This window comes from Propithecus coquereli, unplaced genomic scaffold (assembly GCF_000956105.1).
Source record: "Propithecus coquereli isolate 6110/MARCELLA unplaced genomic scaffold, Pcoq_1.0 Scaffold261, whole genome shotgun sequence".
Lineage (NCBI taxonomy): Eukaryota > Metazoa > Chordata > Mammalia > Primates > Indriidae > Propithecus > Propithecus coquereli.
The window spans coordinates 3,104,199-3,117,324 of NW_012148186.1; the positions used below are offsets into that span (position 1 = coordinate 3,104,199).

The window sequence follows — 13,126 nt, forward strand, 5'->3', positions numbered from 1 at the left end:
GGAGAGACAGACAGGAGGAGAGGACACAGGAAGGCAGAGGCGGAGACTGGAGTGATGCAGGCACAAGCCAAGGGACGCCTGGAGCCACCGGAACTGGACAGCCACCTGGTCCTCTGAGTCGGGGGTGGGGGTGGGGGCGGAGGGAGGAGGAGTCCAGCTGTGGGCGACCCAGGCCCCCTGTCCCCCTTGAAGCTCCGGGGCCGGCGAAAGTGAAACAAGCCTCGACGCCTCTTCTTCTGGAGTGGAGGCAGCGGTGGCTCTGAGAGGCCTGGCCGCACTGTCCTCAGAGTCCGGGGGTAGCTGTGCGGAGTTGGGGTGACTTAGTGACGAATGCCAGATGCAGAGCCTAATCCTAGGTCTGATAAACCTCCTGCTTTCCTCTTGCATCTAGCCTCTCCTGCTGCACTGCAACCCTTTCCACTCAGTTCTCAGGGGAGACAGTGTCCTTGCCTTCCGTGCCCTGCCGTAATCCTCCAGCAGCTCTTTCCCCCAAATCAACTCTCTTTTCAGGCGCCTCCCCCTACCTCCTTCTCTCGGCTTCTCCAAGTGACCCAGCTCTTCCCGGACAGAGGCTGGGCAGTCTGTGTAGGACAGTGACAGGGAACACTACCTTCTGGACCTCTCACCACTAACGGGCATCCTGTTCCAGGGCTGCTGCCAGCCACCTCCCTCTCACCCCCGCCCTGTCCCCCCTATCCCATTGTGGTGGTTCAATCTGGTCCCATTCTTTCCAGCTGTTCTGAGAAGATTTAGAGGCCATGGGAGCTAAGGGCTGTGAGGGGAGGGATGACAATGTGGGGAAATGTCCCAAAGAGACTAGCTTTAGGGGACTGATGTTGGAGAGACTCCCTGGGGAGCTGAGAGGACATGGAAGTCCTTCCAGAGCCTCAGGGCCTGTTGAGAATGGGACGGTGTTTAGGTGTCACACCTGGAACTTTCATCCATGACCCTTCGGCTGAAGAAGTCCTCCAGCCCCTCATCCAGGCGGGTGGCCATCCCATTCTCCTGACGAGTCCCAGGTACTGGTATCTGCTGGAAGGAAAGTCCTATGGAACATCTCATCAAGGTCAGAAAGTCCCGCCTCCCTTCCACTCAGGGGATTCCCCTTTGGATTTGGCCCCATGGAAATTTAGACTTTAGTTCACCTGGGCGTTTCCTAAGCTTGGTGGCTCTTGGTGCTCTTGGTGGCTCTATCCTTCACCAAAGTAAGCACAACACTGCCTGGCAGACAGAGATTTCTTATCTGTGACAAGGTCTAGCTCTCATCCAAATGGGTAACCCCTCATCTGTTCAATGGCATGCCTGGGCTCCTGCCCGACCCCTCAAGGCTAGAGTCACGGGCATTTGGGTCCTGAAGCTAGAACCCCTAGCCTTGGCACTGCTAAATGAAGTTGGTCCTCTTGTGAGGCCTTAGGGACTCACGCTGGGCCGACCAGGTCCTGGAGGGGTGGTCCTGGGAGGCCGGGGCCTCCCTTGTGTTTGATGCCTTAGTTTATAGCCATGAGTGGGCAGCTCGGATAGGCCTTCCCAGGAGCCACTAGCTGTTGGCTGGCTGCACCCAAGTCCTGAGAACCAGTCAGGTGGGATCCCCAGGCTCCCCAGTTGGCTTTCCATGTCCTGAGGGCTCCCACCTGTGGGGACAGCAGTGTTAGAAGGGGGACAGGGAGAAAGCAGGATGGAAAGACAGAGACAAATGAAAAGGAAAGAGGGCCTATGGAAGGTGTGGGAGTGTGGAGGACACGAGAACCCAGGCTGGGAGACTCACTGATGAAGGCAGATACTGGCCGGATCTTGCGGCAGCGTTTCTGCTTTTTGATGGCCATGGTGTCCTGCAGAAATGGAGAACAATGGTGGGGCCAGGTCGCAAGTCCCAGTACCTCCCCTGGAGCCTCCCATTCCTCATAGAGACTTCTCTTTAGAGCCCACCCAGCCCCTCTCAGGGCCTGAGGCACTGGGAGGAGGGAAGAGGCTGGGCTGGCCTGGGGCTCGGGTTGCAGGGGAGGCGTAGTAGGTGCTGAGAGGAGTCCAGAGAAGCGGGAGGGGACAGTGCTGTGTAGGTTAAGGAGGGGAGCGAGGCAGCGGGAGGCTCACGATGTTGGTCCCAAGTTCGTCATCTGTGGTCTCCTCGTGCTCATGGTTCCGGCCTCGGCCCCGAGAGGACAGATCCTGTCCTTGACCTGGCCCCCCTGATGGATCTGACAGTGTCCTTAGCTGGGTCAGATGCCGAGCCTAGGAAAGGACAGGTGTGCACAGAATCCCAAGGAAGCTGCCCATCTCCCAGGACCTTGACAGGGAGGGTGGTCAGGGAGATGGGATGGTGTGGGGTGGAGGGTGTGGCCACGGCTGGGGTTCAGAAGCCCTACCAGGCTCTTGTGGGAGTGGTATAGCTCCTGCAGGATCTCATCCACTATGGAGTTGGTCAGATAGGTGACGACCGAGAGCTTCACTTCACTGTGGGCATAGGTGGGGCTGCTCAGACTCCGCTCCCCGCCCAGCCGCTCTCTTCCCGAGGCCTGAGAGAATGAGCCAGCTGGCCTGGCTGCCCACGGAGAGCATGGCTGCTGGAGGAGGCACCCTGGGCCCACTATGCTCTGGTCTCCACAAACACACATCTAGGCCCACCCACAGATGCCCAGCCCAGCTGTGCGTGGGCAGTGAGGAATTGGAGGAGGAGGGGGAGGAGTAAGGGGGCTCCAGGTCAGGCCCTAGAGCCCCATGGGACAGAGCTAGGTTAGCTGGGGTGCTTAGTAAACCCTGCTGGTTGCTACTGTGAGAGTAGAAACCAGCACTTCCTGAGCCTGGCTGTTTCACAGGTATGTGTACTAATTTCCCTTTGCTTACGTGAGTTGTGGCAACTGGACCCAGAATGAAAGAATTCTAGGGGCAATGAAAACTGGGGGAAGAGAGTGTTTCCATGCATCTGACTTGCATCACGTTTCTTTGCTCCTGCCTCTGAGGAGGCCGTGCTTTGTTTCTAGGTCTACAGACTCCTGCTGCAGGTGTGTGCGTGTGTACACGTGTGTGTGCACCACCTGGCTCCTAATCCCCAGCTCAGCACTTAGATTTCTAGGGCAAAGACCAGTCAGACCCTAAATAGCAAGATTGCATTTGGTTAAAGATTTATCCCTTGTAATGGAGATGGTGCCATTCATTATTCATTGCTGATAGCTCTCCAGCCCCAAGTCCCTAAGTGCTCTGGGCCAAATCCAGCCCCACTGACAGCGCCACCCTCTGAGGCTCACTCCAGCTTGTTCTGAATGTCCTGTCCCGCCTGCTCCAGCAATGCCCCTCGGATGAAATTCCGGGGCACAGTGACACGCTCTGCCACGTTGCTCAGCATCTTGTTGTGCCCTTCAGCCACCCGCATGGCCACAGGGCATAACTCCTGTGTTAGGCTGACCATGGACTCCAGGATCACCTAGTGTAGGGAGAAAGAGGCCAGACCCCCAAGGCGGGTGGAGTCAGGGCTGGTGCCACAGCGGAAAAGACTTTAGCCTATCTAATCCAGCCCTCTATGGTGAAACTGAGGGACCTGCCTGAGGTCACAGAGCTGTTAGTGATAGAGCTTTGGACACTCAGCCTTCCCCATTGGGCAGTGCTCCTTCTATCCTAGCACATAGATGTGGGCAGAGTCAGTCCTAGGATCAAAATCCAGAGTCTAGGGGCCAAGGTCAAAGCTAGCAGAAAAAAGTCCAAGCCCAATATGTAGCGATGCCTTGGCACAGTGGGACTGTGGGTGGTCTCAACACTGTGCATGTCCTCCTTGCCCTCCAGTAATCTCCCTGCTCTGACTTCAGCTCTTAGCTTAGGCCCTTGGTCAACACTGGTCTCCCACTATGGCCTCCTCCCTTCTCCAGGACTTGCCTGCAGCTCCTTGTCCACAGCCTTGGACACCTCACTGGCTACTGACTCCAGCCTCTGCCGCACAGGCCCGTCATTGGCCAGCACGTGGCCCAGCTCATAGAGGCTGGGAAAGAGCTGGGGAAGGAAGGCTTATGATTAGCAGGCCGGAATCAGGCCTCACTAGGTCCCCAGGGGCCCTGGGCTAGGAGGCAGATGCACAGGGCAGGGCCTGGACACTCCTGGGTTAGCATGCTTGGCCTTCTTGGGCTCTCCAGACTATGGGGGCAAGGCAGGGCTACAGAGGGCTCACCGCCCGGGAGTTCTTGGCATCCTTGATGAGGTCCCGAGCATAGAGCAGCTCATCCTGCACGGGCTCCAGGGGGCACAGCCTCAGGGCCCGCACCTCCTCCTGCACTCGTCCACATAGCCGCTGCAGCATCTGGAGCGCGGTGGCAGGAGTGTCAGGGGGACCCCTTGGGCAGTGCTACTGGGCCAGCACTGACAGTGGTGGTGATGATGTCTCTGGATGGCCTGGTCTCTCTCCTTGGTGTGGCCTTCTTTAGTGCCCAGGCATGCCCCCAGAGTCCTGTGCACCCCTTGTCTGTGGGCTGGCTGCTTTTTGCTCACTTATGTTTGGGGCCCACATTCCACACACACGCCCTCTCTTTTGCTCCCCACGTGCTCTGTCCAGTGATGGGCACCATACGATGCCTCTTTATGCCCCCATGCTCTCTGTCATGTCATGCCTGCACCCTGCATGCCCCACGCGTGCCCCACGTGTCATGGAGGGAAACGTTTACTTGCTCGGCGCTGCTGGTCACCAGGCCCTGCTGCAGCCTGAAGGCCTGTTCCTGGGGGCACGTCTGGGAGTGGTTGTTCCTCACCAGGCACCACTGGATCTGGAGATGATGGGATTGGTGAGGTCAGGGCCTGGGGATATGGGCTGTCCCCTGCCCCTTGCTGTCCCACCCCGCTCAGGACAACACTCTCTACCTTCTGCCAGACATCCTCGGTGCGCTCTGGGGCACTGCGGTAGGCTTGAGAGATGTCGCTCACAGGGAAGGACATGAAGCGCAGTGTGTGGTTGCTGTGGGACACAGTAGCACAGCTGGGTGGGGAAACAGGTGAGGAGGGGAGGCCTCTGCCTCCCCTGTCAGTGAGAAAAACCCACCCCTTGTTCATGATTTCCCTCTTCCGTGCCCTTCCGAAAGTTTCTGTGCAAATAGGTCAAGGAGGCTGGAGTGGGGCTGGGGTAGTTGAGGCCTGGTCCAGGCACTGGAAGGCTGGGGGCTTGGATCAGGGCAAGGCCCTGGTCCACTCACCTCTCCAGGGCCCTTGCGATGTCCAGGAAGCCCAGGGCAGATGTATTATTCCGATCCCACAGGATAGTTCTGGGGGAAGGGTGAGCACCAGTTCGTCAACCTTCCCTCTGGTCTCAATCAGGGGCTGTGTCCCTAGCCCTTCCTGGAGCCCTCCCTCCTTTCTTGGGTAATGAGGTTGACTCAGAGATGGGTCTGAAGGTGGGGATCTTCTGGAAGCAGGGGTACAGAGCATCGAGGCAAGCGGGGAGAAGAAATGTATGTGGGCGGAGGGGCTGGGGGTCCAGGTCAGAGGGGCCAGGTGTAGGCCCCACCTGAGGGAGGAGTTGATCTGCAGGGCCTTAGACAGCATCTTGGCCCCGATGTCCTCCATGCCATTGCCGCTCAGATCCACCTTGGCCAGGCAGGTGTTGCTGCCCAGGGCATTGATGAGGATGCTGGTGCGAAGCTTCAGCCGGGAGTCTGCCACCGACAGTGACTGCAGGGACTGTGTGGGCAAATGGGGGGTTGGGTCTAGTCCCCACAGCCCTCTGCCACCGCAGGTCCCCTCCCAGGCCCAGGCACTCACACAGTCCTCTTCCTGGATCAGCTGCACCAGCTTGTGGAGGATCTCCTCCAGGGTCCTGTGGGGAGTAGGGGCTCAGAGTAGGAGGGGACAGGGCTGGGGTCATGCTGTTGGAGGAGGGAGAGATGGCCAGAGGTAATACAGTGAGCCAAGAGGATGGGACGAGAAAGGGGGCCTCACTTGGCCTTGACATTGAAGTTCTTGCCCAGGAAAAGGTGCTTGAGGGACTTGTTCTTGCCAAGTGCAGGCACCAGTGTCAGGAGGTCCGAGTCGAAGCCTGGTCAGCAGAGGGGAGAGGCCTGGCCTTGAGGCCGGAGGCTCACTGGTGTCTCTTCAAGGCTTCTTCCCCGTGCTCAAGACCATTTCCCACCTGGCCCCCACAGAAGGGAGGTGCCTCTACTCACCATTGTCTGACAGATCCAGGCTGCCTACACAGGTGACAGCCCCCAGCTGCTCCTGCAAGGCCTGGGCTCCTGCTGAGCGGAGCTGCAGGGACAAGGTGGGGTGGGGAAGGCAGGGATTGGGGTGGGTGACAGGGCACCTTTAATGCTTAGAGACCAGAGTTGCCAGGACTCAAGGTCACAACAGGACTGGGATGTTCAATCGGAGAGGCCCTTTCTCCACACCAGATCCTTCCCTCCCTCCAGCCAGCGGCTGCTGTTTCTAAGACAGCTTGCTGCTGCCCTCTGGTGGGAAGGCCTGGAATCTCCCACCCCAAAGCTTTAAGGGCAAAGATACTGGAAATGGAAAAGGAGCGACCTCCGCAAAGAGGGACACAGCCTGGGGACTGAGAGGGGGAAGGAGAGGTGTGGCCAGGTCAGGGGGCGCAGAGGGGTAGCTTGGAGGTAAGATGGAGCCAGGGTTTGCCTTAGGTGAGAGAAATGCCTGCTGGGGCGACAGGTGGGAGCTGAGGGGCGCACCTCACAGCTGCTGAGGTCCAGGTGCAGGTCACTGAGGTGACTGTTGAGGGAGAGGCCCTGAAGCAGCGCCCTGTGGGAGGAAGGCAGGAGGCCCAGCTTCACCCCTCCCCGCTCCCTGTGGTTCCCCTGGACACCCCCAACCCTGCACCCACCCGACCTGAGGGCCTCCAGGGGCAGCTTTGTGGCGGACAGGTTGACGTGGCTCAGTGTGTAGGCGCTGCTGAAGAACTGCTTGAAGGCCGGCGGGCCCTCTCGACACTTCCTGTGGAGACCCGTGGGGTCAGCGAGGGAGGGAGGGGTGGTGTGGCTTGCCCCAGCCCTCCCTGCACCCCCTCCTGCTCCCACCTGTGGGAGCAGCTGTTGCGAGCCAGGTTGAGGTAGGTAAGGTGGGAGCAGCAGCCATGGAGCAGGGCACCCAGAAGCTGTGGGAGAGACACAGCGGGTCTCAGAGGTGCTGGGAGGCGGGGGGGTGGTAGGGCCAGGACTCCCTGTCCCTCCCCATCAAGGTCCTGGCTCTTCACTCCCACGGTCAGTCTGTGTGTGCCCCATTGTAGATGTCCACTCAGCTCCCTAAAGCCTCAGTTTCCCCTCCTTGGAAAGTGGATCTGCTCCCTGCCTGGCTCCCAGGGGTGGGGCGAGGCTCTCAGACAGTGGATGTTAAAGCCAGGGCCACCAGTGGCTCCCAAGGTGCCTTCACTCAAGGCAGGGACAGCATCCCTTCCCCTGTGGATGCAGCCCTGTGCCGGGTGCACAGCTGGGGAACGGGGCAAGGGCTGGCTCTCAGGCACAGCCAGCTCAGCCTTGTGACCTGGATAAAGCGCCACATGGGTGTGAACTATGGACATTGCTTTATAACTCAGCCAAACTTGAAGTCATCCTGACAGCTCTGCTGACCTTTGCGCTCAGGGCCGGAGGGTGCGTGAGACAGAGGCCTGCCCTGGCCTCCCCATATCACCTCAGAGTGGCTCCCCACTCCCAACCCCTCACCGAGTCGATGGCACAGTCAGTCCCTGATAGGTCCAAGTGCACCAGGGCGTTGGGCTGGGCCAGGAAGCTGTAGAGGGCCTGGAGAAGGAAGGACAGAGGGGCTGCAGGGCAGGGGCGATAGAGTCCCTCCACCGCCAGGGGCACGGGCAGAAGCCCAGGCCCTGAAGCCTGAGCATGCTTCTCAGGGGGTTGAGGGGATGTTCCGTGGACTCACATTGGCCTCGTCCGTGGCGAGCAGCCCAGGGTTCTTGCTCAGGTCCAGGTATCGCAGGGAGCTGGCAAAGGCCGGGTTGGCCCCGAAGGTCTGGCCGAGTGCCTGGAGCCCTGAGCACAGCGGGCACTGGGCTGGGTTGGCCCCCATCCCCACAGCTTCCCCTCAGTACATAACTCCCCACTCCCAAAATGTGGCTCCTTTTCCTTCCTGATCCCAGGGATGGTGTATGAGTGTGTGGGTATACTGCTTGGCTCAACACCCCAGGCAGCACTGGGGTGGGTCAGAGGTCAGAGGTCAGGGGTCCCAGTGCAAATACCTCGAGGGGAAATGGCAGTCTTGGCCAGGCACAGTTTGGTGAGGCCAGTGGGGAAGCAGAGAAGCTGCTGGCTCAGACTGAGGAAACCTGGGGAGTGGGGAGAGAAACGGGCCCAGTGAGAGGCTGGGCAGTGGGCACTGGCGGTGCAGTCAGACTGGGGGCCAGAGTGGGGTACAGGCCTGGGGTCGAGGCTGGAGGTGTCGGGGCAGGGGCTAGAATCAGGCTGGAGAGCCCCTTTTCAGACCTGGGATGGGCTCTGGGCTAGGACAGGGGTCTGTATTGTGGTGGGGATAGGATTCAGGGCTGGGGCTCACCCTTGTCCTCGATGGGGTTGTGGGACAGAGTGAGGGCATGCAGCACACAGCTCCCGTTCTCCCCAAACACCCCGGCCAGCTTCTGGACAAAGTCCCTTCAGGACAGGGGAGGAAGGATTTGTCCTGAGCTGAGCCCCAGGTCCCAGCCCTGGGCTTCCCCTCCTCCTCTACCTGCCTGCCTGGCGGGGGCTGCAATGGTCAGAGACCCCACAGGGAGAGCAGCTTGGGGCCTGCCAGGGAGCTTGTCACCACTCTGGGGTACCTGGGAGCATTACACACCTTGGGAAGTTGTGCTGAGACAAAGCCCAGCTTTGGTTCCTCAAGACCAGAGCAGCCCACCCTGCTTGGTGGTGGATGGAAGAAGGGGACATGGGCATGGAGCACCCTGGTGAAAGGCCACGGAGCCGGGGGCAGGAGGCTTAGATCTGAGTCTCAGCTTGACCACTGACTTGCTTTGTGCCCTCTTTGGGCCTTAGCCTTCTCTTTTGTAAAGTGAGGAGCTGGATGAGATAGTCCGAGGCTTGTATCGTGCTCTGAGGTTCTGGGACCCTAGACTACAGCAAGGGAGCGCTACTGCCCAAGGAGGAGGCCGGCCTCACGTCTTAAGCCCGGCGTTGTCCAGCACCAGCTCTTCAAGGCTCCCCGACTTGCTCAGGGTGTGTAGCACCTGTTCTAGCACTTCAGAGCCCTGAGGACAGAGGGGGTCCTGCAATTAGGGGCCAAGGAGGGCACTATCCCCCTTCCCAAGCCCTCCTGGTTCCTACCAGCCGCAGGTCCTTGCAGTAGAGTTTGGTGAACCACTGGTTGTAGGCCAGGGCTGCCACCATTAGGGCCAAGTCTCTGTGGGGATACGGAAGGGGGCAGGAAGGTGGTGAGCAAGTGGCAGGGGCAGGCAAGAAGAGACCAGGGATGGGGGGTGTTGGACTGGGAAAGCCTAGACGGGTGGAAGGCAGTGGGGATGGGTGAGATAGAGCTGGGGCTGTGAGTGGGACCAGAAGAGAGATCCTGGGAAGGGCCAGGGTTGGGCTGTGGCTGGGACTTTGGGGTTGAGTCTCTGTCGCATCTGCTTACCTGCTCTCCAAGTGGCTGAAATCCAGAAGATTGAACTCCCGGTTATCCTCAGCATGGTAGATGGTGTCCACATCCTTGGAGAGGTGGAACTTGCTCATACCTGCTTCCCCCCTCTTCCTCAGTCCCTTCCCTCTGGGTCCCACCTGTCCCCTGCCGGGTCCCTGCCCAACGCACCCATTGCACCTCCTCACGGCAGTGCAGCCCGTTGTAGTCACATAGAGCAGCATAGGTCTCAGAGAAGCCACCTGTGGGGCAGGAGATGGGCTTGCTCCATGAGGGGTAAGGAGATGAGGAATAGGCTTGGGGTTCAAGGAACAGTCAAGGCCACTTTATGTGCCAGTTCCCTGGGTTCCTGCTATGCCATGAACCTCCTGAGGCCTTGGAGCTGTGGAGTCCTCAGGGTGGGCAGCCCCCCAGCCCCGGTAACACCGGGGTAACATGCACAAAGGGCTCTGGACGTGAGGCAGGCCCACTTTTCTCATATCTGCCCCTGCTCACCGCAGACACTGTGAGTGGTAGATGTGGAAGTCTCAGAGTTGGGGGATGTGTCTCGGGGCCCCTCTGGGGTGTCTGCGTTTCCGCGCCGGATCAAACACCTGCAAGAGAAACAAATCATCCCAGAAAGAGCTGGAAGGAGGCTCTCAGTTCTTCTGCTATTATACCTTCTAAATACCCAGGAAAAAGTCAGAGTGGGGACACGAGAGCTCTTCTTGCTGTCCCAGGAGCCCAGGTCCAGGGGAAGGAGGGAGGGAAGAAGTTTCCCTGTTGTCTAATCCCTTGAGAGACCCCTCATTTGCCACTCACCCAGGGCCAGGGCAGACCTTGGAGAGGGCAGAGCTCACATGTCGCGTCACCTGGTCCACGCTCTCTGCTGATGGCAGCCGCATGCTCACTATGCCACGCTCTGTCTCCACCAGGATCTGGGGGAGAGCGAGTGGCAGAGCCTCAGATTCCCTCCTCCCTCCTCTGGCTGGCTCAGCAGTGGGGCCCCTGCCCTCGTGCTCACCTGGTTCTGACTGAGCGTGTTGAAGGCACGGATCTCCAGGACATTGAAGGAGCTCTCCACCTGGGAGGGAGGGAGGAGCTCAGCTCCTGGTAAGGGCCCAGGTCACCAGGCTTGGGAGGGAGCATGCCAGGTGCTCTCCTGCTCCTCAGCCCAACTCACCTTGGCCGGGACTTTAAGGGGGAAGAGGTGGAGGCGCCAGGAGGTCAGAGCCTGCAGACAGAGGAAAAGAATAGCAGCAGCTCATGACAGGTGACTGGGCACTGGTGCCCCTGCCCTCCTTTAGGCCTCAGCTCTGCTCTGGGAGTCCTCCCCTAGGCTCCTGGGCATCAACCCAGGCCAGCCTGCCCCTCCCCGAGGCTTTGTCTCCTCAGTGCTCACCCACTTGTCTCCCCTGCCCCCAGGCTCCCTCTACTGGCCAGCTGCCCTTGCCAGCCACTCCTCCCTCCCTGCAAGCCCGAAGCCCTCACCAGCACTCGGTCCTCAAACTTCTTGGGCTTTGTCTCCAACTTCACACGATGTTGTTGGAGCACAGCTCCTTGGCTCAGGCACCTCCGGATGCTGTCTGAAGGTGGGTGGGGGCCTGCTCAGAGCTCCCCTTACCCTGGCCAGCCCCACCTCCCCAGGGCTCTCCAGACAGAGAAGGGGGCAGGGGCAGATGGGAGGAGAGAGAAACAGAGAGAGACAAAGGACAGGGACAGAGACCTTTCCTCTTGGGTGACTTTTTTCTCTCTTTTTGATTTTTCCTATTAGAGAGGGAGTGGGGTGTGGAGAAAACTCTGGCTCCTGATGTCCCTGAGTCAGGGGACAGTTGCTGACTGTCTGTGGGAGGGTGCGTCTTACACTTCTGAGAGTGTGAAGGATTTTTCCAACCCGTGCACTACAACAGCCATCACCACATACACAGTGAGTCAGTGTGTGGGGGTGTGGCGGTGTCCCTCTGACTGTATTCTAGGTGGTCTGGGTGTGCGTGTCTGCCTTTACTACGAGTGTGCACGTGCCTCTAGAAGATGTCAGGGAGCCTGAGTATGGCATTGGTGGGGATGGCTGGTGTGAATGAGTCTGCTGAAGGGGGCACAGAGCCAGGCAGTTCCTGTACGTGTGTGTTGGGGGGGGTGAGAAGGAGTTAGTGTTTAAATGAGCCCCATACCCATCTGCTGGAAGAATCATCCAGATGCTGTGTGTGTGTGTGTGTGTGTGTGTGTGTGTGTGTGTGGTGGGGGTGCGGTTTCTGTAAAGATGTGTTTACACACATCCCATGATTGTGCTTGTGTGTGTGTGTGTAGGTGTGGGAAATCGCCACAGTGCAGCATGCCTTGAGTATCCTTGAGCATCCTGCTCTCTGCGTGGGCTAGCCTGTGCTCCGGCCTCTGGGGGTCAGGGTTGTGGCAGTGCTGGGGGGCCGGGCCTTGGTTTGGGCTAGGTCTGAGAAGCACGCAAACAGGACGCCTTGAGGTATGGGTGGTGGGTAGTGCAAAGGGGGCAGGCTGGGACGAGGGCTGTGGGAGGAGAGCCGCAGAGCCCCTGCTCTTGGTTTTAGCTCCAATCCGGGGCCTCATCCCTGACTGCCTTCTTTGCCCCACTGGCCAGGGCGCTGCCCACTCCTAGGGGCTCTTCAGGGCCAGTTCCGGGGCGGGGCCGGGAGGAGGGAGGGTGTTGGCCAAGCAGCGGTCAGGACCAGGGGCAGCTCCCATCGCCCGGCGGGGCGGGCCGGGCCTGGCCCCGCCCGGCGGGGAAGCGGGGACTCTCAGGAGGGGAGACTGGACGCTTTGCGGAGGGGTGGGCCAGGGACGCTGAGAGTCAGCCCCAGGGAGCGCAAGGGAACTGCACCTGTCACCAAAGAGCGGGACTGGCGGCTCAGGGACGGGAAGGTCCTGACAGGGTGAGGCAAGGGGGGCAGCGGAGGATGCTCCGGGGACAGCGATGCCCAGGCTGGGATGCAGGGGCTGGGGGCTTGGAGCCGGGATGCATGGCGGCGGGGGCGTGAGACACCGGGCTGGGGTGTACCGCGGGGAGGAACGCACTGGGTCTGGGATGCTCCCGGACGGGGCGTCCCAGAGACCAAGGCAGCCTCGTACCTTGCAGCTCGCGGGTGAGCTCCACGCTGGCCTTGGCCATGGCGGCCGCTGCTACTGCTGCTGCTGCAGAGGAGCCGCCGCCGCCGCCGCCGCCGCCCGGGAGCCGCGGCACATGCTAGACCCGGCTCCGGCAGGGCCCGGCGCTGAGCGCTGCAGCAGCGGCGGAGCCCGCTCCCGTCAGGGGCGGCTGCGCGAGCGCTCCTGCCCCCGCCTCGCAGCGCTGGGTCTCCCGCCCCGCCCGGAGAGGTGCGGGACTGAGCATGCGCGCCGCGCCGCCGAGCCGCGTGAGACCCCGCGCGCTCTCCCACCGACCCCTCCCGGCCGCTCGCGCGTAAGAGGCCCGATGCGCGTCGCCTGCTGTCGGGGCACTCTCTGGGGCTGGAGGGCAGCTTTCCGTGCCACTTAGTCCTCAGGCACCATCGGCAGAACCCATTTCTTTTGTTCGTCGGTCTGGGTACCCCTTCTGGGTTATTCTTGCAGGGCTCCTCCCTTTTCT

The 13,126-nt window shown here is 60.4% G+C and overlaps 1 protein-coding gene across 1 annotated transcript in view; it reads right to left on the reverse strand.

Annotated features, from left to right (window-relative positions):
- LRRC16B (leucine rich repeat containing 16B) overlaps window positions 1-12,670 on the reverse strand; it is a 16,997-nt gene extending 4,327 nt beyond the window's left edge. The window contains exons 1-33 of the mRNA XM_012647307.1: window positions 12,631-12,670; window positions 11,023-11,117; window positions 10,715-10,765; window positions 10,556-10,615; window positions 10,354-10,469; window positions 10,048-10,145; window positions 9,724-9,794; window positions 9,550-9,623; window positions 9,243-9,318; window positions 9,078-9,166; window positions 8,479-8,573; window positions 8,165-8,251; window positions 7,849-7,958; window positions 7,635-7,712; window positions 6,993-7,069; window positions 6,805-6,909; window positions 6,648-6,717; window positions 6,132-6,213; window positions 5,908-6,004; window positions 5,731-5,785; window positions 5,477-5,649; window positions 5,166-5,234; window positions 4,837-4,930; window positions 4,644-4,742; window positions 4,154-4,282; window positions 3,865-3,978; window positions 3,243-3,418; window positions 2,364-2,451; window positions 2,092-2,229; window positions 1,766-1,829; window positions 1,423-1,631; window positions 929-1,029; window positions 106-300 (exon numbers count right to left, since the gene is read on the reverse strand). Of these exons, the coding sequence (XP_012502761.1) occupies window positions 106-300; window positions 929-1,029; window positions 1,423-1,631; window positions 1,766-1,829; window positions 2,092-2,229; window positions 2,364-2,451; window positions 3,243-3,418; window positions 3,865-3,978; window positions 4,154-4,282; window positions 4,644-4,742; window positions 4,837-4,930; window positions 5,166-5,234; window positions 5,477-5,649; window positions 5,731-5,785; window positions 5,908-6,004; window positions 6,132-6,213; window positions 6,648-6,717; window positions 6,805-6,909; window positions 6,993-7,069; window positions 7,635-7,712; window positions 7,849-7,958; window positions 8,165-8,251; window positions 8,479-8,573; window positions 9,078-9,166; window positions 9,243-9,318; window positions 9,550-9,623; window positions 9,724-9,794; window positions 10,048-10,145; window positions 10,354-10,469; window positions 10,556-10,615; window positions 10,715-10,765; window positions 11,023-11,117; window positions 12,631-12,670 (3,275 nt within the window). The remainder of the gene's footprint in view (window positions 1-105; window positions 301-928; window positions 1,030-1,422; window positions 1,632-1,765; window positions 1,830-2,091; window positions 2,230-2,363; window positions 2,452-3,242; window positions 3,419-3,864; window positions 3,979-4,153; window positions 4,283-4,643; window positions 4,743-4,836; window positions 4,931-5,165; window positions 5,235-5,476; window positions 5,650-5,730; window positions 5,786-5,907; window positions 6,005-6,131; window positions 6,214-6,647; window positions 6,718-6,804; window positions 6,910-6,992; window positions 7,070-7,634; window positions 7,713-7,848; window positions 7,959-8,164; window positions 8,252-8,478; window positions 8,574-9,077; window positions 9,167-9,242; window positions 9,319-9,549; window positions 9,624-9,723; window positions 9,795-10,047; window positions 10,146-10,353; window positions 10,470-10,555; window positions 10,616-10,714; window positions 10,766-11,022; window positions 11,118-12,630) is intronic.
- Between the last annotated feature and the right edge of the window lie 456 nt (window positions 12,671-13,126).